Genomic DNA, 27414 nt, shown 5'->3' on the forward strand with positions numbered 1-27414 from the left:
TGAATGATGGTGCAGTTAAGACTAACACACATCATTTACAGTCTGACCAGAGTAGAAAGATGTTAGAGGGTGGGGACGCTGCTGTGAGGATACGAACATAAGAGAAGAAAGCAGAAGCCTATGCTGAGTCCCAGCTTGGCCTCCACCCAGCTGTGTCTTCCCGGCAGTTAACTGGTCTTCATGCACCTGTAATAACTACTACTCTTGTGTCCACATCTTGTCTCTCAGGGGTATGGTGGGGATCAAGAGAGGTAACAGATACAGAAGTTCATTTTATAATGGTATTCAAATACGAAGTATTAAACTGTGAGTTATTTGAAATGTTCATTCTGAAGTACCAAGTTTTCATCACTTGGCTCTAGTAGTCTCCATCTGATAAGAGATTTTACAGAATTTCATGACTGTTATGGGCTGAACGTCTGTGTGCTCCCCCACACTCACATGTTGAAATCCTAAACCCCCAGTGTGATGGTATCAGGAGGCAGGGCCTTCGGGAGGTGATCAGGTCATGAGGGTGGAGCCCTCATGAACGGGATTAGTGCCCTTAAAAGAGGCACAAGAGCTTGCCCTCCCTGTCTGCTCTTTTGGCTGTGTGAGGACACAATGAGAAGATGCCTGTCGGCAAACCGAGGAAGTAGGCCCTCATCAGACACCAGATCTGCTGGTGCCTTGATGTTGGACTTCCCATCCATCTGAAGATATCTGAAAGCTTAATCTGAAGTACTGCAAAACCAACACCTTGTTTTTATAGATGCCTTCTCATTTACTCTGTCCATGAGCCTTTCACTTTGTCATCTACTGAATTATTCCCTTCCAGGATATATGCAGGGATCAAGGAGATCATGGATTGAAAAGGCAATTGAAGGTTCTTTTGGATAAATAATGAAGTCAAGAGTTCTGTATAGTCAGTACAAAGTGGAATGATAAGAAGACAAAGATTGAATTAAGACCCAAACTTAGGTGTGCTGAACCTATTAATTCAAATTTATATTTGAAGCTAATTTATATTTAAGGAGCTAAAATTTGAATTTAGGTTTTATCGTATATAGCATTAAGATTTTGCAATGTACTGTTTCTCTTAACCCGTCAGGTCTCCTACCACAGCTGAGAGACACTTCCATCTGTTCCAAGGTGTCCTGAATCGTCTACACTATCTTCCTGCAAAAGGTGGCCTCCTGGTTTCCCCGTTTCTTTCCTCCCTGTTCTCCAGGCTCAAACTCTACGTCATATTCTTGAGTCCTCTATCTACCTACCTACCCATACCTGTTTCCATTAGTATAGCCTCCTCAAGATATTCAAGTACAGTTCAAACGGTTCATCGGAAATGTCTCTTGCCTATGTTCTCTTTTTCATTATTTTGCTCCTTCATCCACCCATTATCTACTAGATACCTGCTACTTGGGGTATAAGATCCCTCATCTCTTTCCCACCGGATCTCAGAGTCTTGTTGGGGAGACCAACACATAAGGCAACATTTACAGCACAACGTGAGGCTTGCTGCCAGAGAAGTAATCTCAAATTGTTTCAGAAGCACACATGAAATAACTAGTACTGTCTAGTGGAGTGAAGAAATCTTCAGAGAGGAGATGACAATGGAATTGGATCTTGAAAGACATGAAAGAGTTCTTGAAGGTAGGAGAGGAGGAAGGGCAGCCAAGGCAGATGAGCAGCAAAGGTGTGGAGGTATGAAAGCGATTTACTGCCTCTGCCAATGCCCTAAGCTCAAACCTCCCTTTGACGCTTTCCTTGTGGACGGTGGCCAGAGTCTCTGGGTTGGCTTCCAGGTACACTATTGCTACTCCCAGACGTGTCCTACGTTTACTTCTGCCAGAGAGCCAGTCTTGAAAGCTTAACTCTGACGATGTCCAGCCTCTGCTCAAAAACTTTAGATTTTCATGGACTTAAGTGCATTGCATTTTTTTCATGCTATCACTCCAAGGTACCATTCCATCTTCTCTCTTGAAACTTCCCTGCATTCTTGTAAAACTGGACGACTCACCACTGCCTAAAGCCATCTCAGACTCTGCTGCCTGTGTCTCTATTCAGGTTGTTTCCTGGGCCCTGAACGCCATTCTTGCTAACCCTTGTCTATCCCTGCCAGAAGAAATTCCAAGCCAATTCACATGGCACCTTCATCAATTAGATATGTATTTTCTTCATAGCATGTTATTTTTCACCTCTTAGGGCAATTTCTACATCCTGCTCTACGTCTATGAATCATGGGCCCATTTCTCATTCTAGATTGAAAACTTTTTGAGAGAAGGGACTATTTCTTATTCGTCTTTATGTCTCCTAAAGAAGCTGGTACAATGTCTTACCTTAAAATAAGTGATTAATAAAGAGTAACTGACTTTATTGTTGAATTCTAGGAACATAAAGGCAAAGAGAAAAAAAATTAGCAAGAAGAAGGCTACAAATTAACTGTCTTACTGGAAAAGAAGGTGGAAGAACCATATGCTTTGGGAAGCAAGTCAGAGAACCCACTGCGATCACAGCTTTCACGGGAATTGTTAGGATCTGTGGAGGGAAGAAGCAAACCACAGAGAAATGAGTGTTTAAGTCTGCGATTGACACTGACAGTTGTTGTAGGGGGCAGTTATTTTGGGGGATTAAAAGAACCAATCTTGGGATGTATATTAGCATTAACCAACTGATAAGCAAAATTAAAATCACCCATGGATACTGTTTAATCTATCCATGTACTTCATAAAATGCACTGAAATACAATAAATTTCCATGTACTTCTCAGTGAGTCGATGAAAACACGGTAAACAAGACCAAACAATGGGGAAGGAATGAAGAACAGATTTTTCATAATATAGGTTTTATTTTGTAGATTATTAATTCAAAAAGTTCAATTATTCTCCTAAAACAATGAATGAAAAATCCAGCATTTTCTAAAGTTACATAGCTCTCTACTTTTTGTACTCAGCAATAAATTAACATCAAGCTAATTTGAAAAAATGAGTTGAACGTTCCAGATTTTGAATCTCAACTCGTATGCTTATTTGCAATTCACAAAGATGCTGACACTTTGCTAAGATATGAAATGTACTTATTCCTATCAAAAGTGATAAACGTGGATTCCTTATTTTTGGAGGTAATTTGACATACTCCCAACATATCATTTATTATTAGATGACCAATTCTGTTTATTCTGAATTAGTTTTCTTTCATGTGGGGGTTGTATGTACTGAAAAGATAGGAGAACAAGGGTAGCAACTTGCTGACTTTAGCAGTGCTCGACTTCCCAAACAGCTCTGAAATAATAAATCAAAATATTTAGGTGTGGCAGAAATATGTCTCTTCAAAGTCTCATTGAGTGCAACATGTCAAACCCCACAAAAAGCCTTTAAAAAGTTCACTGATTTTCACTTGGTTCCTTGACTTAGAAGTCAAGGAACACGTAAATATGATTGTGAGAACTCAAATTAAGATGTGATTTCCTGATTGTATCTTCCTTCTTGGAAATGTTACACAGGAGGATATTTATGACCTCAGAAAAGAGAGAGACCTATCTCAGGAATTTCAGTCAGGGTCTGTGCAATGCTACAACTATTTGTAAGCAGGCTTCTAACAGCAATTCTAAATGTGCCAAATCCATTTTTCTGAAGTTGTTTTTAGTCAAAAGATTTGGGTTTTATCAGAAAACTATGAGCTAATGAACACAAATATTCTGTAAACTAGTCTCAAAAGCTCAGTTTTTAAGGCATGAAAGCGATAAACTGTAACTTTCTGAGTAAACTTAGTTCTGTTTCTATAAAAACAAAAAATGACTGAATTACTCAGAAAGACCCCATTGACATGAATCCCTGTAAATAAAGTCCTTACCTCATAGTCTGTTGTGATCTGTATGGCCCCATCATGAATCCCTTCCAGTTTTTTTGCAGTAAGTTTGACTCTGAACACTGCAAAATATCCTGAAGCTAGTATTACCTGTATGTAGGAGAAATGACATCATTCATCAGCCTTGCTGGCTGAAGTTTTCTATTAAAATGGAAAAGAAAGCCACAGTGATAAACTGACTTCAAAATCCTAACCTGTAACACTGTAATTCAGTGTAACACTGAATTACCATATCATCACATACAAATATCTCAAAATAATGCCCATCCCTGGATGTTTATCTACTATACTTATTCCATGGGCTACTGAGAAAACTGGTTCCCTGAGGAACAGCTGACTTCTCAGCTGCAAAGCTGGGGAGGGGTGTGGGCCTCACACCCCAACCGGGTACGTGCAGGGTCAAAGCGGGTGAGGGCTGCAGCAGAGGGACACAGGCTTCCACTAACCCTTTGGCCACATTAGGGCACAAGTATTAATACATACAAAGTTGGTTATGCTTCAAGTTCTGAATTTAACTCTGTCATGTTTTAATAACCATGTCCTCAGATCCACTGAGATTGGATCATATGGAAACATCAAAAATCATGGAAAGAAGGAAAAGTTACGCAATAAAAATGTGAAAGAAAGGAGAATGTGGATCTTGTTTTCTCAAGCTATTTGCTGATGTTTCTGGCACTTAACTTTTTCAATCATGATACTTCCAAAAAACATGAAATTCAATTTGTGAAGTTGTACTTTAGTTTGTAAATGTTGATATGCCAAACATACTCACTTTCCCCCTTTTATAAGCATTTCTGTGTTGGATTGGTGCAACTCTAACGTTTTCATCATGACTCTAACCAGCCAAATAAGAACATGTGTCTCAGGAGTGCAGAGAGCTGCTGGCAGTGTGTGTTTCATAAGGAACAGGATGCTTGTTTAGCTCATAGGTTTGGCTTTTCGGCAAACAGGGGGAAAGCAGCTGAAAGTTCAGGCATTACAAACTTAGACACACATATTGTGGAGCTGCTATTTGGAAGCTGGCAACTCACTACACTTCCTATTTTAAGTAAGCATTCATAACAGTGATCTCATCTTTCTGTCCCTTGTTTTTGTGTTTATACAGTTTTATATAAGACCTAATTCTAAAACCCTGAAGTTTCAAGCAGGCTTCATGTTACTGAGTGGACCTCTCAAATTTAAGTAGTAAGTGTTAACACATGTTATTTAGTACGAGGAAATGATCCAGAGTCCTAAAATTATTAATTTACAATGTCTTATAAAAAACAGTATAATTCAACCATCTCAGATTAGATATACATACAATTTTACTGTAACTTCATTACTGAAATGAACACATTAATGGCTGGTCTCATTATTATCCTTTTTCAGCACTCAATTTGTATTAAAAATAAAACCTCAGCTGGGGTGACAAATATTACTTGTCACGGGCATATCCTTTTTTTGTTTTAAAAGGAGGCTTTATTTATGAATCAAATTTAAAACATTATAAATTATTAAAATGCAAACACCCATATACCGACCACAATATCTGATTATGTAGCCTGAATGCCACACAACTGCAATTAGAATACACATTATTTAGTACTATTTCCCACTTTTTCAGAAATCCTTTTCCAAATTTCTACATACAATCGTATTTACAGCTTTTTATTTGCTTTAATATTCAATCATAAAATCATGACTTTATGCATGTGGCTGTTTCCAGTCATTTGGAATTATTAATAATGCTATCAAACATCTGCATTCTCACAGCGTTTGGCTCTTTCAATTACTTCCATGGGAAACATTCCCAGGAGTGGTATATGTTGCCAGATTGTCCTCCAAAAAACCTATTTTGGGGGATGTTTAAGTCAATTTTTATGACCTATGGCATTCCATGGAAGCATATTTGTCAATAACCTCTGTGCGTAAGGACACTTGCTTTTCCTTTTGTAAAACTGCCACAAGAAGGTCTACTCTAAACTACAGATGACATATCTTCTGCTCCTTCGAAGTCGTACAAGGTGATTCTACTAATTCTGTTCTGAGTAGGTATAAACTCCAGGTTCTCTTTTCAGTAGTGGTCAGGGCTTAGACTGCTACATTCATTTACTCTTGTTTCATGCTCTTTTATGACCAACTGTACATAAGATAGAGTAAAAGTATATAGGGAGATCCACACAGAGATCCACCAAACGATGTTTGCCTCACTGATACTCTCTTCTAATCAGTACAGAGAATTGACCAGAAACATTACTGTATAATTGAAAACACCTTCTATCAACGTGCAGGGCTATCTCTTCTGCCTAGTGAATTCAATGAACACAGGGTTAGTTTACTACCCATGGGAATTTCTCCTGTAAGGACACTTGTGTTACAACTTAACTCCTTTGAGTCTCAAGTGCTCTCTCACCATGAGAGGAAGGGGTTTAAGTAGACTACCTATAAGGTCCTTTCAACATCAAATAGTCAGTGCTATTGCAACTCTCATAAAAATATTATGATGACTAGTCTTCTATTTGAGGTTTACATCTAAGTTTAAGGAAACAATAAAAAAGTTAACTTACTGATGACTGGTCTGATAAGGAGGATTTTTCTAACTCTGGAAGGCTTGAGATTATTGTAGTTCTATTGCCTCTTTCAGTAGCTACGAGTTCTATTGATAAACCATCTCCAATGATATGCCAACTTTTTATAGCCAACTTAAAAGAGAGAAAGATATGAAAGTGATTATTGTGGCACTAGCATAAAATCCTTAAATGTGAGTGAGAATAAAAACAATTTTTTTTTTTTACCTCAATTGGGTTGCTGTTTATAATTGCAAATAAAATGTTACTTGCTTCTGTAGCACTCAGTATACCAAAATCTATGAAACGTTCTTCTATTTTTGGGGGTAATACAAAGTACTGGAAAGATATAAAAGAACTAGATTAAATGTAAAGTCACACTTATGTAAGAGAATGTTATCAAGAAAAAGTAACTGTATTAAGATATACTAAGGTTCCTATATTTTATGTAAATATACGCATACATAATATATAATTAAGAACTTTGTACAATGGGAATATTTTGATTACTCAGAAAGGAAAACACTCATGGCCTCTACTGAATTGCTAGTTCTCCTCTGAAGGCACATAAAAATAGCAGGAAACTAAAGTGCTAGGTGAGATTAAGTGGAGCCCTGGGGAATTAGGCAAAAAGTCCTCCGTCTCAGCAAACATCACACATTCATGAAAGCAGCTACAAACCAGTAACTATTTAAGCAAGAAATGCAGAAAGAGTGGTACAATAGTGACGGTCCCTTCAGCTCTAAAATTCTTGTTGATGCTAGCTTTTTGGAGAACTGCATCTCTCTGTTTTCACTTTCTTTTCTATCTTTCCTATCAGTTTTCTTTCTCATCTAAACTTCTTGCATTGATAATTTTAAGCACAGCTTTGTTTGGATTTTTTTTCCTGGCTTGTTTTCTGTACTAGAAAGACCTTTCCTGCCGTATTTCGGTGACTATTCCAGCTGTGTCTTTCCCACCTATTCCCTCTTTCTTATCTGGTTCTCTTCTTCATTCTTGCACTTCTTGGTTTTGGTCATCTCTTCCCTACAGAGTTTTCTTTTCACCCGTCCTATAGTCTTTCTTCCCTGCTTATTATCTTTCTTCCACTTAGCTCGTTTTTAGCTTCCCCATGACTATGACAGTGTAAAAGCAAAACCAAGAGAAAGTGGAATGTGGAAAACATCTAAATAGAGGCGTAACTAGAGGAGTAAACTGCATCATGAGGAGACATGGCCGCTGGGAGGGTGAAAATCTTGTAAGTACTGACGAGGGAGGAATTAGGACAACTTGTAAAGCACAGAAATAGCAAAATTTAAGTGTGTGCAACACGACTGGCTAATAGTAGCTGAAAACACAAATGACGTGTAGGGAGTTTAAATTTTAAAGGCAGATAGCATACTTACATCTAAAAAACCTGTGTATACCCGCACAGGTAAATGAAACTTAGAGGCATTGGTAATAAGTAAAATATTGTTATCTATGTGCATGGATGATGTGGATGGCATAAAAAACAGAGTAAAAATGTATCCTGATCCATTTGGAAGAATTAAGACTGGTTTGCTGAAGTTGTGAACCTAGGAAATGATGGGAGAGAAAAAACAATGTGTCAGCATCATTTGCTTGGCAGATCAGTAAAATTAAAAGTATGAGGGTTCCCAGACATACTTTAAACATTGTTTTGGCTTCTTCTGGTAGCAACACATCATGAATGAGGATCGCAAAACTGAAAGTGTTAGTGAGGTAAATTGGCCTTTCCACAGGATCAGCAGGACTGTCTCGGATGTGAAATAATGTTGCAGAGTGATCAAATCCCAAATAACTATTTGAAAAAAACAAAATAAATTATTTTTATTTCCACGTGTTAATTTAAAATCCAAGTTCTTTCGCTGTAATAATTTACATTCAGCATTATGACTGTTACTAGAGAATTAAGACTATAAACATTTTAGTGGTTGACCACATGGAGTCCCTGCCATGCTGGACATTAAACTATTATTGGTTAAAGTATAATTAGAAAATGAACTACATCTATTATTGCCCGTTTATAAAAAGCTGTAATTCTAGAACAGTGTTTAACAAGTCTATAAAGGAATATACATGACTTTGTTTCAAGTGACAATATACTTTAATAATAAGCCATAGCCACTTGCATGTTACAAAAAGAATTACAGAAAGGAAATGGTTCAAATGATTTAAAAATCACGGATTCATTTTTCTATTGTATTATGGAATCATTAAGACTTCATTTAAGCCCAAATCATATCATATCCCATTTACCTCTTTCTTCTAAAAAAAGTAAACAAAATACAGGAGATTTTTCTCCTTTATATCTGAATTTGTTCTTCTCAACACGAATTCCATGGAGTTTATGTGAATTTGGCTACTACTTTTGCTAAGATCAATAAATTTATTTATTAGTAAAAAGTTATGAAGTTTATTTTAAAGAAAAACTCACCCATCTAAAACCTCTGCTTGATATGGTATTTCAAGTTTAGAATAACTCTTTTCCTTTGCTTTAACAGTTATTTTCCCAGAAAACTGAGATGGTTTTTTTGCCTTTGATGCTGAAAGGAAGCATAAAACATAATCTGTCACATTTTGCTACCAAAGAGTTTATACAGAGGATGATGAGAGTGACTTTGCATGTAGACTGACAAAATCTTAAGAAGCTGAGCTTTCAAACTGGCACAAAGAATACTTTTACAACATTTTAACTGAAATATCACATTTTTCATACAAAAATGGGAAGATACTTTAATTTTCCTATAATGCGATAAACAGGTAAGGAATTAGCAAGTGAACACAATTCAGGAGGAAAAGCGCTATATCTGAGCTACTTTCTCTACAGCCATAAGCTTTGGCTTTACCTACAGCAGGGTTTCTCAACCTTGGAACCACGAACATTTTAGGCCAGGTAAACTCGCTGTTGGGTGGCAGAGTGGCTGTCCCTGTGCTCTCCGGGATGTTGGGCGGTGCACAGGACGGCCTCTTGCTAGACATCAGCTGTGACAACCAAAAGTGTCTGTAGACGTTGCCAAACATCCCCTGGGAGGCAAAACTGCCCAGCCCCCCCAAGTTGAGAACTGCTAGTTTACAGCTGGATTAAGAAATAACATTCCTTGTGTGGCCAGAGTCTTGCTATAAATACCAATAAAGTAGCCTGGTGCAAAAAATGTCAAGAGTTACGAGCTCTGACTTTTTATATTAGCCAACCCTAACCTATAGTGTAAGAGGAGGCATATACCCTCCCTGCCATCATACTGTCCTCACAGATGAAGTAAAACCTTTAAGTTTTGTAGCACTTCTGAATCATTCCATCTGGAATTACAGAAAGGAGTCAGTTGGATCCAATCTGTGTACCCATTAGGTGTTCTTTCCAAAGCAAATAAAGAAGCTGTGTATCTTTATCCCCTGTAAGTACTTCAGGAACACTTCCACTTATGAGAAGAATTTATACGTAAGTTCTGCAAATGTTTGTTATCCAACTCTAGCACAAAAAAGAACATCAAAAAGAATGGAGTGACATCTAGTATGTGGCTTATGTACGGACAGCGCAGATCCAGATTTTTGAAACTCCCATTAAACCTCGTTTCTTTCTGCTTTTTACTGTAGAGCTGTTTCTGGATGCTTTAAATGTTTTTTTTTTTTTTTTCTGCTATTTATTCTGACATAAGGCTGATAACAAGGGCCATAATTCAGGCATTTCATAGTATCTAATCAAGTTATATTTTAGCAATGAAGTGGTCAAAACCTCAAGAAAATTCAGTTAAAAATCATAAAGAGTCATGAGTTGATGAGACATGCTTGCTTGGTAAGTGAACACTGTGGAGTTAATATTCATGGCACGTTCTGAAATTTTAATTTTTAAATAAATTAATTATTTTGGCCACGCCTCTCGGCTTGCAGGATCTTAGTTCCCCTAACAGGGATTGAACCCAGGCCAGTGGACCGCCAGGGAATCCCCCTAAAATTTTTAAAAGTTAAGTAAAACAAGCATTTCTTAGCAATCTCAAGGGTAATATCATTTGTATTGGAATCCGGGGTGGTGATGGGAGAGGTGGGAGGTGAAAGGTGGAGGGATTTTCCCATGATAATAAAAACCACTTTTAAGAAATGTAGCACCTGCTTTAAAAGATGCTCTCCCTTGTCTCTGTGTTAAATTTTACATCATTTCTTTAAGAAACACTTATTTTGGAGTCTGTGATCTCAGAACCACCATTCCTGACTTTCATTTATCTCAGTGGAAACAGTCACTGTATTGTCAATACAGGAGCTGGAAAAGAAGAATGGGGGAAGTACACAGCACAGCTGCCCCAGTGTACACACCCCCCCCCCCCCCAACTCCTTGGATTTATCAGAAGGGTAGGTCCTACATGTTGTTCTTGGGGTCAGAAATTATTACTGGTTGCTCTGTTTCTCCGTAAGGGAAGACAATGTACCTACTGATACTGACACTGATACTGGTGGTCATGGCTGGTATCTTAGCAATACAGAAGACAATTTATCACACATTTGGAAATATCTGTGCTATCAAGCCTTCTACAATACTGATTATTTCCTGACAGCTGGACTATGGAAGTATGCCATGTATTTAATCTTAACTTCTTTGGGAGTTTTCTCTGAGCTCATAGGATGAACACTGTGCTGGCAGCCAACTGTGCAGTTGCTCCAGATTCTCCCCCAGACTCTCCATGTGCATGGAGTGAGCCCAGATGCTCTCACAAACACTGTGCCACACTCAGTAGGTCACTCAGTGACCAAATATTCTCTTCTGATGAGGAGCTTAGTTGTAAAATGTGGACTATGAGTAAAGATGGCTTTATCCCGCGGCCCAAGCTTAAGCTTCAGGGCTCCTCACTTGCCCGTGCCTTTATGAGCCAAGTCCCACTTGGAGTTTCAGCTTTCATTAAATTTAAATTACATATACAGTCAGACAGCCATTACATCACTACTCAAAAAATTTTATGACAGCAAATTCAGTAAATGTTCTAGTAAAGTGGGCAAAACTGAATAAAAACATGCTATTAAAATATGTTAAAGTCTGGGTTAATATTTCAAATGTCAAAATACACAATATACGTGTTTGAAATCATTGTTATCTAATTTGACAATTCTATCATGAAGGCAGTTATTTTAGTTTAGGTAGGACAGTCTGCCTCGTTAATAAAAGCCAATATATGGAAATGTTACAGAAAATACTTTATTTCTGCTCTTAAATTCAAACATGCTTCTGAAATTCAAACATATATTCACTTAATTACAAAAATTAATGACTTCATAATTAAGGCAAAGCATAATAGGTATATATGTAAAAGAGCCCAGATAACAAAAATTTAGTTCCAACCCTAATGTATTTGCTAGTATTAATTTAGGTTTATGAAGTTAGAATATTTTCTTTCGTGAAACAATCAAATAAGAGTTGGTGATGATTTACAAGAAAAACCAACCTAACCAGTACTATAATATCTGACTGTAAAATGGTCTGGGTTTCTATATTAAGATGTCAACATAGATGCCTTCTAATTTATCAAAATAAGAGCACTCTACCAGAGAGAAAAAGTTGAACACTTACCATCAAAGCTGATACTTGCAACCTTGGTATATTTACTTTCTGAAGCTTTTAATGTAATTGGTTTAAAGTGTACCGTTATAGCGTCATTTTGTGGTGTAGGTCGAACACTCTGCAAAGAGAAAAATTTACATAGCATTATTTTAGTCTAGTGGTTCAGTTTATAGTGAAAAGTAAAGCAGAATGAAAACTTGAAAAGTTTAACTTTATGTGGTCCCTTTAAATAGAGTAGGCTAAGCTGACAAGACCTCAAATTAACTTCATTAGACTATTTTTATGAAATAAAATGATGACCAGAAGGAAAATGATGAAGTGACTGTAAAAAGTACAATGGGTATGAATACATAACATAGAAGAAAAGGTATTTATTTTCTAAATGAATGCCTAATTTATATATAAGAGAAAGGGACATGAGAACTTATGATAGGGGCTGCACTCCCAACTGTGGGGTGAACCGTGAGGAAGAGGATGGCAGGGATGCGCAACCTGGAAGAGGTCAGAACGCTTTCAACTTAACAAAGTAAGAGCTTTCTGTTCAAACAACTAAACCTAAAACAACAACAAAACAGTAAAAGCTTGCACTTTTTGAGCAAGCTTAAAAAATAAGTACTATTTAAGTGCAGTTACTTTTTTAATATGATAATCCGCACTGACAAAAAGCATTTTTCATGGGAAGGGCCCTTTAAAGATACCAATTTCCTTCCCTGTTTTACAGATGAAGGACATCTTGCAATACTGAGTGATGTTTCAACAGCTTGGCATCCAGAGACAGAACTGGAAACCAGCTGTCCTGACTTGGTCCAGGGCTCTTCACCTGGCATCCTACTGCCCAAACATATACTAATGAAAATTGCGGTATTGAACACAAGTCTTGATCAAAAATCTTCTTTTAGAATGCAATTTGAATACTACTTTGATTTCAGAACACTTCTGGGATTTCCGTTGAATTTTCAGGGGGCTTTATAAACTTGTCAAAGCAAGATGTTTCCAGTAGAAAGGAACACTCATCAGGCAATCGTGCTGACATGGGCGCAGTCAGATCCCCATGAGCCACCAGGTTCTTCCTCCAGCTCCCCACCCACCTTTTCTGCTCATTTATAAAGGTGGAATCTGCCTATAGAGAATGAAGGACAGTCCTCTGAAGGCACAAGAAGCACCTCAGAAGAGTGTGAGGAAAAGCAGTCTCTTGCATTGTGTTTCAATCACAGGAAACAAAGTTGGTTACATACAGAGTGATGACAGACACTGCTTTTCAGTCCCAGTCAGCAGGGCGCCTCCCTTCCCACTGCTGTTAGTCCTCAGTTGTTCGGGTGTCTTTACTAGGCCTGGGAGGATAGCCCTGCAGTTTCCTGTGCTAGAAATCTTAATTGCCTTAGCTCTTGGCCTCAGGCTCTCCCAGTATTTTAACTCTTTTTCTTTCTTCTTCTTTGAGAACTCCTCATTTGCTTTTTTTTTTTTTTTTTTTTTTTGCGGTACGCGGGCCTCTCACTGTTGTGGCCTCTCCCATTGCGGAGCACAGGCTCCGGACGCACAGCCTCAGCGGCCATGGCTCACGGTCCCAGCCGCTCCGTGGCATGTGGGATCTTCCCGGACTGGGGCACGACGTACCCACGTCCCCTGCATCGGCAGGCGGACTCCCAACCACTGCGCCACCAGGGAAGCCCCTCATTTGCTTTTGAATCTCTAATGGAGCTGGGAGTTGACTGGTTCATATCAATATATTTACTATCAATAAGCTTGCTGTTATTAGCAATCATTTAAAGTATGAATCTCTTCATTCCTTGAAGGGTATGTATATATGTATATGTGTGTATGTGTGTGTGTGTATTTTTAACAGTAAAACAAAGTGGTTTGACTATAAGATAAACTACAAACTGGACAAAAGGTTCATTTGGTTTCATCACACTACACTAAAAACTTTTTCCAAAGGAAAGGAAAGCAGTATAGAAGTACAGGTGAGACCCAGAGTGATGAGTTTACAACAGAAGGATACTAACTATTTAACCAGCAGTGTGAGTCTGAGTAAGCTGCCCATTTACTCTGGGCCTTATTTCTCCCACCCGTAAAATCCTAGGGGTTGGATTAGATTTTTTTCTAAGTTTCCACCTATCTGAAAAATTTTGTGATTCTATTAATTTTGCTGTTTTTTTTTGGTGGGGGGCTGCACCACACAGCACGTGGGATCTTAGTTCCTTAACCAGGAACCCAGATTGAACCCGGGCCCCCTGCAATGGAAGTGCAGCGTCTTAACCACTGGACCACCAGGGAAGTCCCTAATTATGCTGTTTTTTGTTTTTTGAATTAGACACATTTATCCTGAGGTCAGGATCTGTTAGAGAGATGACCGTATAAAGCCTTACAGTTTACAGAGGACACATACGGTTCCTAATTCTTTCACTTACTCTATTGATTATGATACAGCAGCAAGGGAACCTTGACCATTTTCAAACACTTAAAGAATTTAAGTGGTGGTTCATCAGTAACAAGCACAACCCCATGTCAGAAACAGCTAAGCAATGGTATCTATTACCATACATAGTCACAGTAAGTAGTAAGAACTAAGAATAAATATTTGATGAAAAAAATGTTTTTCTCACATGAAACACACTTTAAGATTTTTCTTACCAGAGGAAAACTTTACATTCAGTATTATTACCTTAAAACATGTCACACTAACAGTAAAATAATATTCAACTGACTCATGTTTTATACAAATGGTCTAAATTAAATTGTTCACCTGTTACCATTAAAAGAAAAAAAATCTCCCAATCAGTTAAAACCTGTTTTCCAAGGAAACAAAAACAAAGAGAGACAAACAAGCAAAACACTTAAATAGCTGTCTCATTCTGACAGTTTTATAAAATAATAAATAATCATTAACTTGTAATAAGCATATTTATACTAATAATATATTTTAGTACCAGTCACTAACTGTTGCTTACTTAATCAAGAAGTGGAAAAAATATGGCAAGATTCCCAGGAAAGGCAGTTTGCACAGGCTTGAAGTATACTGGGTTGGTCAAAAAGTTTGTTCCGGAAAAGACCGAACGAACTTTTTGGCCAACCCAATAGTTCTAGCCTTTCTCACGACATTCATACCCAACTAATGCTCCGTAACTCTCAAGTGAAACTCAAGGCTCAGGACATTCTGAAACTACTCAACTACTTTGAGCAAGCAAGAAAAATAACCTTTCAGTAGACAGCGATTGTATTTTTAACAGTAGGTGCACCAATGAGCTAAGGTCCATGTCAAGTTGACATTAGTAAAATTAATTAAGTACAGCTGTGGTTTTTATTCATTAATTAGCAAGGAAACTTCATACAAAGGTGCCTTAAGACATCTCAGGCAAACTTATTCCATCATTTATATAGTATTGTTTTATAAACATTGAGGAAAACCATATTCTCTAAGTTGCATTATAGACAACGTCAGGAAGGCTTGGACCTGGGCATCTTGTCCATTGACAGGTGAGGAACTTATATTTGGAGCTGCTTCCTTTAGTGGTCTTATATCTTGAAAGATGAAGAGACTCTGAATTCCCTGAAGGGGAATTTTCAAAAACCCTCTGAGTTTTAGCATTGTTGAGCTCATCCTAAAATTCTATATATTTGTGGAATGGAGGGAGGGAGGGACGCTTAAAAAAATGCACCAGTCTCTAGGTCTGGCATATTATGGAGAAAAATACAGGAAAAACCTTGGGAAGCTCTCTTAAAACTCAGTTTCCATGGTAGATGGGCTCATCCCCTGGCTGATAAGGCGAGGAGTCCAAGCTACTGTCATTTCTCAAGTGGACCATGCAACAGATTTTTAACCTTCTGCAGTTCATTCTCCACAAGCAGCTACACTGACTTTTTACAACGCATAAATCAAATGACATCACTCTCTTGCTTACAATTCTGTAACTTCCCATTGCACTTATAATAAAATCTAAACCCCTCCCAGGGCCCCAGGAAGCCCTGCTTGACTCTCCAGCCTTCATCTTTTCCATTCAAGCCACCCCCTCAACCCTGCTTCCCTTGACAACAAAGCTATTCCTTTGCACTTGCTGATCCCTTTGATGGGAACACTTGGCCACCAGCTTTTCTTATGGGTGCCTACCTCTCACTCTTGAGTTATGACGGCAAACGTCAGCTCTTCAGAGACAACTCTATCTAAACCAACTCCCTCCCCGACTTACATGCCATTCTGCTTATTCCTCAATTTACAATTATGCTGCATACCTGTTTGTCTGTCTCCCAGCTAAAAAATGAGCTCAGTAAGGACAAAGACCTTGGTTGTCTGATTCCCTTCTGTATGCTCAGTACTTAGCACAGAAGCTAGCATATAGTTGATGCTTATTAAATATTGACTGAATGAGTGAATGAGTGAATGAATGAGGAAATGAGATAAAACTACCAAAACACTGGCAGAGTATAGGCTTTGGATGTTAGAAAAAATACATACATAGGTAGACACAAATGTAGCTCTAAACACATATACATAAATCAATAGGTTAATGGGAATATTGAATATAAAACGATATATTCATAAAGACTTGATCAATAAGTATCATTATATTCCTAATATACTTTCATGTAACTTGTACATTTTACAGTCAAATTAAGTCACTTAAAAATAAAAAGGTCTGACTCATTTTCCCTATTTGGAAAACAAGGACCTGAGTACGTTACAAGAGAGCTGTATCAAATAAGGTAATCTGTGTAAAGAACCTAGATATGTCTAACCCATGGTAAGAAAAATGTTCACTTACAGTGTATCCTAAAACTCCTTAATAAAAGAGAAAAGGAGGAACATGGGCCTGTTTATATTGAATTACCTATCATAAATGAATTACATTTTTTCATTCACATTCTTAGAATTGCTAATTTCATTTTTCTAGAAAATGTTTATTGAAAAAGACATTTGTTTGAGTCTATTCATTGTATGTAAAAAGTTAGACCAGAATGCTTGGGCTAAGTAAATGCACTTTCCCATCAAATCTCTAAGCCCTCACATTTGGAGAAGTGACTTCAAGGCCTGAAGTCTGCCCCAAAAGCATGAGAGTTCCTCCTCTGTACAAGACATCCCACAGACTGAAGAAACCAGTAAGAGACAAACAGCATGCGGAACACATAAAAAGTAAAAATTATCTGACATCTCAAACGGAGGCAATGGCAAGTGATCCACCGATAGGCGGGGTCTGCCCTACAGACAAATGTGCTGCTGAATCCCAGGACGTGCGGCCAGACGGTGTGCTTCAGGAGTTTTCCTTCGTGGAGGTCAGTGCCCTGAGCATGCGGGCAGGAAACGGCTGGGGAGGCAGTTGCGTGCACATCATCACGTATACGGTAACTGTGCTTCATGATGCCAACTGGGCTCAAGAAGAAATCCAAGACCAAGAAGTTCAAAGAACTTCTTGTAGGCTGTAGCCAAAGCAAGCTGGACAAATCTAGCAGAAGGAATCACGCTCCATTGCAGAGGAGAGTCTGATATAGTAAACTAGGACATTTGAACAAAAGGAAGCACAATTCTGAGTACAAAGTGAGATTTTAAAATGTTGTAACAGAGCAGTGGTTATTAGGCCTTTGCATTTCACTGGTAAAATCTAAAATGTGTGTGTGTGTGTGTGTGTGTGTGTGTGTGAGGAAGTCTAACAGGTTTTCTAACTTTTTATTTTGCAAATGTGAGGATGTTGGTGGCAGGGAAGGAGAAATTCCTACTATCTACTACCTTTCTTCATAAAACAAAGGGTATTTTGGTATCAAACCAAAGGAAAAAAAAAAGGAAATTAACAAAACAAAAAGTTGGTCCTTTGAAAAGGTCAACAAAATCAACAAACCTTTAGCTAGACTGACCAAAAAAATTTTTTTAATATAGAGAAGACTCTAATTGCTAAAAACAATTAAAGATGGGCCATTACTACCTACCTCACAGGAAAAAAAAAAAAAGTATTATAAGGGAATACTGTGAACAATGGTATGCCAACAAATCAGATAACTTAGATGAAATGAAAAAATTCCTAGGAAGACATAAGTTACTGAAACTGGTTCAAGAAGAAAAAGAAAATCTGAACAGGCCTGTAGCAAGTAAAGAGATTGAATTAATAATTTTAAAACTTCCCACAAAGAAAAATCCAGGTCCAGATGACTTTATTGGTGAATTCCACCAAACATTTAAAGAAGAATTAACATCAATCCTTCAAAAACTCTCCCCAGGGTCTTCCCTGGTGGCGCAGTGGTTGGGGGTCTGCCTGCCGATGCAGGGGACGTGGGTTCGTGTCCCGGTCCGGGAGGATCCCACATGCCGCGGAGCGGCTGGGCCCGTGAGCCATGGCCGCTGGGCCTGCGCGTCTGGAGCCTGTGCTCCGCGGCGGGAGAGGCCACAGCAGTGAGAGGCCCGCGTACCGGGAAAAAAAAAAAAAAAAAAAACTCTCCCCAAAAACAGAAGAGGAAAGAACACTTCCCCACTTATTCTATTAAAAAAACAAAAACAACCCTCTCCCAACTATCTACTACCTTTAATAATAAAACAACAAACATTTTAATGTCAAAGAAACAATGACATTATCTCAGAATAGTCCTTATCCAGAAAGGGTGTTTACAACTTTATGTTAATTATGTTAACATATACACACTCATATTTTTATAAATATTTATATTGCTCTTTTTTTTTTTTTTTTTTTTTTGCGGTACGCGGGCCTCTCACTGTTGTGGCCTCTCCCGTTGCGGAGCACAGGCTCCAGACGCGCAGGCTCAGCGGCCATGGCTCACGGGCCCAGCCGCTCCGTGGCATGTGGGACGAACCCACGTCCCCTGCATCGGCAGGCGGACTCCCAACCACTGCGCCACCAGGGAAGCCCTATATTGCTCTTATTTTGCTCATTTTTCTATAGACTTGTGAAAATTTCAATACAGATTAAAGAGGCAAAAACAATCACTAACCCCTCAATATAGCAGTAACAGTCAGCAGTATGTGTTTTTTTTTTTTTTTTTTTTTTAAGAAAAATATAGTATCAGAGTGGCTAGGTCAAAGGAGCTGTTCCTTGTCATCTGTGGAAGGGTCCCAGGCCCTTGAAGACTTCACCAAGGAGCAGGGGCATGAATCCCAGCAGACTCAGGCACCTTCAGAGCAGGTCCCTCTCAGTCGGCCTAACACTCCAGTGCTAGGAACCTCAGGTTGGGGTAGTTTCAGCTCCACTGCAGATTGGGGGAAGTTCTTTACCATAGGCGTCCCCAACCCCCGGGCCGCAGACCGGTAGCAGTCTGCGGCCTGTTAGGAACTGGGTCGCACAGCAGGAGGTGAGCGGTGGGCAAGCGAAGCTTCATCTGCTGCTCCCCATTGCTCGCATTATGCCTGAACCATCACCCACCGTCCCTCCACACCCACCCCGGTCCGTGGAAAAACTGCCTTCCACAAAACCGGTCCCTGGTGCCAAAAAGTTTGGGGACCGCTGCTTTACCAGACTCCATTCCCCTAACCCACCCCCAATCCTCCTACCTAGCAGGAAGAAATACTAGGTCATATGGCAGGACACTGCTTAGACTATGACTCTACTAGTGAGCAAGGTCTACCTAGATTTTGCTTTAGCTCACAACCTCACCTCCTGGTGAGGTTCCCAAGGTACAAAGAGAACAAGGGAAGAGGAAAGCAGCATATTTTTATTATAACCTGTGCTGATGTCAGAAAACCCAAATTCAGAGAACTCTGATAAAATGAAATAGATCAGATGGGCTTTGAGACTTAACAGACTGTTGCCCATCCCTGCCCAAACCCAGAGTTTACCACCAAATGGTGGAACAGAGACCAAAGAGAAGAGAGTATACAAACCCCAAGTGACGGGAGAGATGGTCATCCCAGGTAACCACATTTTAATGCACAGTGACCTTGCTCACCATCTCATGACACTCCACTTCCACTTACAAGGCATCAAAGTCACCTGTTCTTCGAGTATGTGTGAGGGGGAGAGAGGACCCTAGTTTACAGTGTGCTGTCAAGGGTAACTACGGCAGCTGCAGGTTAGAAGGGGTACCAGAGACAAATGTTAACAGCACTCAACCACTACCTACCGGATTTCTTTGCTTCCTTATTTCTCTTTCCAACTCATCTGAATCTTTTCTTCTCTCTTTTTGCTTAACTGTACCTTAAGTCTAACAACCCGTTTTTCTTTGCACATGGCACGCAGATCCTAGGATTTATCAGACTCTACAGGCCTAAACAGGAACCTCATGAACTTTGGTTCACACTTAGCTTGGGGAAGATTGTCCACATGCCCTTCTCATCCTGAAAATCTGGTGATTAGAGAGGCAGAACAGGTTTCTTGTATCACGCTTTGAACCAAAGTGTCACCAGGTCACCATAAAATAGAATTCCTTTAGAGCAAGGGTTTAATCATTTTAAACTCTGTCATAAGTTTAAAAACAAAGAATATATAAATTAGGAAAAAGAAAAGTAAAAACTTACTGTTATTGGTACATCTTTTGTTCCTGAATTTAATAAATGAAGATTTAAAACTTTTGGTAGATCTGTTAAAATTGAGGAAAAGAAAATATTTCTTAAAATGGTATGCTTTATAGCAAGTTAGAATCTTTCTCTTTTTAGATATCAGACTGAATGTATTTTAGAATGTGAACTAGAATAACAATCACATTTATAAAAAGAATGTGACAATCACACTCCTTGACAGGCACTGCCTTACTCTTAAGGACAGTGAGTACTATAGGAACTGCCCCCTCCTAAACAATCGGACCAAAAAACAAAACAAAACAAAAGTTTTCATTGAAATTGACGTTATCACTATCTTTTAGTTTCCCAGCAAAGCATAATGAAGCAATTCAGTAAAGTACAATATAAAATTATTATATTAAAACCAAATCTAATTTTCAAAACTGAGTCTTCAATCCTAAACAACCAAATTTTTAATTACATATGGCCCACAGGAATCCCAAATTACAGGTACTCTTACTTTTCTCTTAATAAATCCTTTTTTGGTTATTTTCAATTTTAGAATTTGAATTCTTTCTCTGACTACTGGGGACCAATTTCTAACATTATGTTATTATAATGCAATTGGATAATCCATATCTAAACAAAAATCCAGCAGTCAATCTTTTTACTTCCTTTATTTTACTATTAAAAGAAAAGATTCAGCATAACTAAATAGGTGAGAAACTGGATAAGAAACTAAGAAACGACTTGATGCCTCAATCTTCCATTTAGAAGACTTAAGTTACCCATGACATTGCTTTCCCCTCTTGTAAGCAGTGGTATCCCTCAGAGGAATGGGGTATAAATCACTAAGGGCTCTGAGTTCCCAAAAGCAGATTTCTACAAGATCATGTAACCCACTGAGAAATAACTTTCAAAGCTGAATTAATTACAAAGGAGTTAAAGTAGAGCCATTCAGCAATGAATACAGGGATTTTTTAAAAGACCTATAAAGACACTGTCTCTTTTTTTACCTTGTGTTCGCAGTGTACCAAAATCTAACATTTCAGTTGAGGAATAAATTCCAGGAGCTTGGAAAAAAGAAAAGTAAACAATTATATTTCACTTTGCCAGAGTAGGATGTACTGAAACCAAAACAAACTTGCAGCTCCTTTAGTCATCCACTCACCTGTAGTAACTTCCACCTCAACTGGAAGAATGATAAACTCCGTGCTGTCTGAAGCATTAGTCTTTATTCTTATGAAAGCTGTGTGATTATCTGCTTCTCTAGATGAAAAACTGGCTCTCATCACTCCCTTGGTTTCATAAGGAGGAATTTCCTGACAAGTTAACAGACCATAATGTAGCAAAACCACCACAGTTTACTGAATAAGATGACATCACCTGAAAGATGCACTATTATTTTATACACTAAGAAAAAAAACATATTGCCAATTAAACAAAGATATTCATTCCACTGATTATAACACACAGTCCAATTTTGGAGGATGTTAAAAACACACATATCTTAAAACTAATGAAGTATGGTGTGTAAAACTGAGCAAAATGAAAGAAATAAAATTATATGAAAACAAACTGTCAGCGGCAAAATCATCATTAAGATGATAAGTGATTAAGATAGAGTTTATCTATAAAAATCAATTACTATTTGATGTATTGCTGGTGCTTGGGTATATAATTCAGTCCTGAAATTCTCTAAACAACAGAGACATCACCATCAGAGGGAAACTGCTTTTCCAGAAGTTTACAGGATTCTCTTTTTTTTTTAACAGATCTTTATTGGAGTATAACTGCTTCACAACACTGTGCTAGTTTCTGTTGTACAACAAAGTGAATCAGCCATATACATACATATATCCCCATACCCCCTCCCTCTTGAGCCTCCCTCCTACCCTCCCTATCCTACCTCTCTAGGTCATTGCAAAAAGGATTCTTTTTTTTTAATTTATTATTTTTTTAAACAAAATTCTTTTAATTGATGGACTTCCTGATACATCTCTGTAATACTTTTTTCCCTACACTTTTTAGCGACATACTCATTAACTGTCTCTTCATATGCAATAGTTTCAGAATATAGTTTTATTTTAGCTAAATAATGTTTTATTTATTTATTTATTTTAACATCTTCATTGGAGTATAATTGCTTTACAATGGTGTGTTAGTTTCTGCTTTATAACAAAGTGAATCAGCTATACATGTACATATATCCCCATATCTCCTCCCTCGTGTGTCTCCCTTCCACCCTCCCTATCCCACCCCTCTAGGTGGTCACAAAGCACTGAGCTGATCTCCCTGTGCTATGCGGCTGCTTCCCACTAGCTATCTGTTTTACATTTGGTAGTGTACATATGTCAATGCTACTCTCTCACTTCGTCCCAGCTTACCCTTCCCCCTCCCCGTATCCTCAAGTCCATTCTCTACGTCTGCGTCTTTATTCCTGTCCTGCCCCTAGGTTTTACAGAACCAGTTTTTTTTTCTAGATTCCATATATATGTGTTAGCATACGGTATTTGTTTTTCTCTTTCTGACATACTTCACTCTGTATGACAGACTAGGTCCATCCACCTCACTACAAATAACTCAATTTTGTTTCTTATTATGGCTGAGTAATAGTCCATTGTATATATGTGTCACATCATCTTTATCCATTCATCTGTTGATGGACACTTAGGCTGCTTCCATGTCCTGGCTATTGTAAATAGAGCTGCAGTGAACATTGTGGTACATGACTCTTTTTGAATTATGATTTTCTCTGGGTATATGCCCAGTAGTGGGATTGCTGGGTCAAGTGGTAGTTCTATTTTTTTTTTTTTTTTTGTGGTATGCGAGCCTCTCACTGCTGTGGCCTCTCCTGTTGCGGAGCACAGGCTCTGGACGTGCAGGCCCAGCGGCCATGGCTCACGGGCCCAGCCGCTCCGCGGCATGTGGGATCTTCCCAGACCAGGGCACGAACCCGTGTTCCCTGCATCGGCAGGCGGACTCCCAACCACTGCGCCACCAGGGAAGCCCTATTTTTAGTTTTTTAAGGAACCTCCATACTGTTCTCCACAGTGACTGTATCAATTTACATTCCCACCAACAGTGCAAGAGGGTTCCCTTTTCTCCACACCCTCCCGAGCATTTACTGTTTGTAGATTTTTTGATGATGGCCATTCTGACTGGTGTGAGGTGATACCTCATTGTAGTTCTGATTTGCATTTCTCTAATGATAAGTGATGTTGAGCATCCTTTCATGTGTTTGTTGGCAATCTGTATATCTTCTTTGGAGAAATGGTCTTCTGCCCATTTAGGATTCTCTTTAAATGCTAACCAAGAGAGAGTAGACTCTGCTCTCCTTTCATTTAAAACCTAACAAAACAAAGCTTCCCAAGCAAATCCACAGTTCACCAACCGCGTTCAGTAAGGCTCTGAGCATGTAAGATAGCAAAACTTTTTAGGCTCATAAAAAGAGAACACTTACATCTACACTAGAAGGAAGACTCACTGGAAAAAAAATTTGTTTTTGAGGTATAATTCTTTTCCTGGTTTTTGAATAATCTGGCTCCCTCGGGACCACCAGAGTTTTTCTGCACACACCTTTTGGCCTATTTTAAGAAATCCCCATGGTTTAGAATTTACTGGTCTTCACTTGCCTCTACTCTCTTAACTTTTTAGTCTCAAAGTAGGAAAGAGGTGACTGGAACCCTCCTGGGGCCACTAGAGATAGACCATCCACTTCCCCATCTTTAGGAGCTGGGGTTTTCTCATGTACACTGAAATGGGCTGGGGGTGAGGTCAAGGCCAATTGACTTTTTCTCACTCTAGATTTGTAGGAATAAGCTCGTAGCTGCTAGGAGTATTAAAACAATCTGCCATGTCTGCTACCATTCGTTACTGTTCTTAACTAATTAGAAATCTGAATTTTTTAATGTTTATTTATTAGAATCCGGTTATATTTCATAGTAAATTCTTAGTTCTTCTATCTAGAATTATAATACAAATTTAATTGCTTATAGTTAATTCTATGAAGCACTGCTTTATACACTATTTCTCCCAAAGGCTTTTCAAACAATATCATAATTTCAAGGTAAATCATTTTTGTGAAAGGATATAAAGAGACCATCCATTACACATTTCTACCTGCGAGAGTGCTTCTACATCTTAGAAGTTAACCTAGTCACTGACAAATTGGTTTCTAAATGTTCAAGTCAATACCCTAAAAGCGTCCCCTCCACGTCCCTTCCCTGGCTGAGACTGGTCATACGACAGAATCTAGAGGCTGTGTGTGTTTAACAGAGCAATTAACAAAGAAACTTTGATGTTCAGAACCTACTCATAGTGGTCAGATCCATGTGTCTTCAATTATGAATGAGCAGCGATTTTAGCGACCTCGGTACAGGAACTGCATTTTCTATGACTTTCCCTTCTTTGATTAAAGCTGGGTAGGCAACGTTAAAAAAAATAAAAACAACCCTCCTATGGCAGGAACCTTTGTAAATAAGGTAGTTACTAGGTATTCATTAATCTGTTAATATTTGCTAGTATTCTCCAAGAAAAAGTGGTTCTCTGACCATGGACACAGAGTACTGTCAAATATTAAATAGCATTAAATGTGGCTACAGACCGCCTAAAAATTTAAAGTTTCTAAGTCATCAGGAGGGCCTGACTATGTTCCCTCTGCAAATGGCACCTCCTCCATCAATAGTGAGTATGCGTGTTCAATGCTTTACCTTAAAACATGGAGCAGGTCCTTCTCACGTTTTTTTTTTTCCTTCTTCAATATTAGTGTAAAGCATATTATAAATGATTAGATTCAGAGACAACTTTACTAATATTATTCTGAGGAAGAATAGTTAAAACCTCTTTCTTTCCACACAGTGGCTTAGAGCTTACACCAATTTTTGTTCACTGCTCTTTCCAAAAACTACTATTCTATTTCTCTCTGTCTCTCCAATTTTCAAGTATACGTGATATAAATTTATTTTATCTTTTTAAATTAATTTTTACTGGAGTTGCTTTACAATGCTGTGTTAGTTTGACATAAATTTAATATTAAGACAATAATTACAGAAAAGTCACCCGTATTTCTTCGGGTGTTGAGGAGTTAAGTATTTTCTGGTGTATTTAAGAGAATAACTGGTTTCATGTGAGCTCACAAGAGAGAACACGTCAGCACTCACCCACAGTTTCCCGGTGCCTCCCTGCTGGCCTGTCGGAAGTTCGAGGTGAAGATCTCCGCCACTAGAGTACACTTCTACAACCTATGGCAAAGGGGCACATGACGGTTAAGTCAAAATCATGTGTGCGATGCAAGTGATCTGCTGTTATACAGAGACGTTTGACACCCTAATTGTTCATCAGAAAAAATTTAAAGGCGTTTACAGATATAAATGTAGGATAAGAGTGGTGTCACATCACCAGAGGCAGTGCTCACATGGGTAAGCAATGGTGGTGTATTTAATTGAAGCAAGGTAACTTTGAAATATTGAACTCGGAAATAGCGTAGCTGTTTCAGAGGCTGGAGTTTAGGAAATCCAACCATAGGACATTTATTTCTATTTTTTCCTAAGGAAACAGTTTATGGAAAGTATCATATTTTAGAAATACAAATTTTACAGTTCTTATAGTAACACAAATGCTTCTTTATTCACACATTTATAACAAGATCTAGCAGCAGATCTAATAACTACTGTAATTGTGACATAGTGAAGAGCATATCATTCTTCAGCATATGCAACAATATCAGTGCAGTATGAAAATATTTGAAGACTTCTGTAGCAAAATCACAGCTACTATTAATGTATCTCTGTGGCTTGTACCTACACCCATGATTGTTTCTTTTAAATATTTATTTATTTATTTGGCCATGCCGGGTCTGAGTTGCAGCAGGCGGGATCTTCACTGCTGAGTGCAGGATCTTTGCTGCGGCGTGTGGGATCTAGTTCCCTGACCAGGGATCGAACCTGGGCCCCCTGCATTGGGAGTGTGGAGTCTTAACCACTGGACCACCAGAGAAGTCCCAACCCATGATTTTTAAAAACTGTTTACTGAGGTATAATTCATGTACAATAAACTATACATTTTAAAAAACTATTTATCTATCTATCTATCTATCTATCTTTGGTGTATTGTGTCTTCGTTGCTGCGCACGGGCTTTCTCTAGTTGCAGCGAGCAGGGGCTACTCTTCCTTGTGGTGCATGGGCTTCTCATCGCGGTGGCTTCTCTTGTTGCAGAGCACAGGCTCTAGGTGCGCGGGCTTCAGTAGTTGCGGCACGTGGGCTCTGCAATTGTGGCTTGCGGGCTCTACAGTGCAAGCTCAGTAGTTGTGGCGCACAGGCTTAGTTGCTCTGCAGCATGTGGGATCTTCCCGGACCAGGGCTCGAACCTGTGTCCCCTGCATTGGCAGGCAGGTTCTTAACCACTGCGGCACCAGGGAAGCCCTAAACTATACATTTTTATTTTTATTTATTTATTTTTTTGCGATACGTGGGCCTCTCACTGTTGTGGCCTCTCCCATTGCGGAGCACAGGCTCTGGACGTGCAGGCTCAGCAGCCATGGCTCACGGGCCCAGTCGCTCCGCAGCATGTGGGATCTTCCTGGACCGGGGCACGAACCCGTGTCCCTTGCATCGGCAAGCGGACTCTCAACCACAGCGCCACCAGGAAAGCCCTATACATTTTTAAAGTGTACAACTTGATGAATTCTGACATGTACACAGGCATGAAGCTACCACTATAATTACAATATTAAATAAACCCTTTACCTCCTAGAGTTTTCTCATGACCTTTGCAATCCACCTGTCACCCTCTGCCCTCTCCCATCCCCAGGCAACCACTGAGCTGCTCTTGGCCACTCTAGATTAGTTTGTAGTGTCTAGAGTTTTATATAAATGGAACCATACGGTATGTACTCTTGTGTCTGGCTGCTTTTATTCAGTGTAATTATCTGGAGATCCACCATGTTGTTTTATGTACTAATAGTTCATTTCTTTCTTTCTTTTTTTTTTTTTTGTGGTACGCGGGCCTCTCACTGCTGTGGCCTCTCCCGTTGTGGAGCACAGGC

At 38.9% G+C, this 27414-nt stretch overlaps 1 protein-coding gene across 4 annotated transcripts in view; it reads right to left on the minus strand.

Moving 5' to 3' along the window:
* The window catches only part of TMEM131 (transmembrane protein 131), a 193555-nt gene that overhangs the window by 47128 nt on the left and 119013 nt on the right, over positions 1-27414 (minus strand). For all 4 annotated transcript variants that reach the window (XM_082851816.1, XM_082851815.1, XM_082851814.1 and 1 more), the window contains 12 exons: positions 25531-25611; positions 21540-21690; positions 21385-21441; positions 20387-20448; positions 11950-12058; positions 8833-8941; positions 8043-8196; positions 7781-7951; positions 6624-6734; positions 6396-6530; positions 3832-3936; positions 2431-2517 (listed from right to left, as the gene is read on the minus strand). In XM_082851816.1, the coding sequence (XP_082707942.1) occupies positions 2431-2517; positions 3832-3936; positions 6396-6530; positions 6624-6734; positions 7781-7951; positions 8043-8196; positions 8833-8941; positions 11950-12058; positions 20387-20448; positions 21385-21441; positions 21540-21690; positions 25531-25611 (1332 nt within the window). The remainder of the gene's footprint in view (positions 1-2430; positions 2518-3831; positions 3937-6395; positions 6531-6623; positions 6735-7780; positions 7952-8042; positions 8197-8832; positions 8942-11949; positions 12059-20386; positions 20449-21384; positions 21442-21539; positions 21691-25530; positions 25612-27414) is intronic.

Source organism: Leucopleurus acutus (assembly GCF_964270905.1).
Source record: "Leucopleurus acutus genome assembly, chromosome: 12".
NCBI lineage: Eukaryota > Metazoa > Chordata > Mammalia > Artiodactyla > Delphinidae > Leucopleurus > Leucopleurus acutus.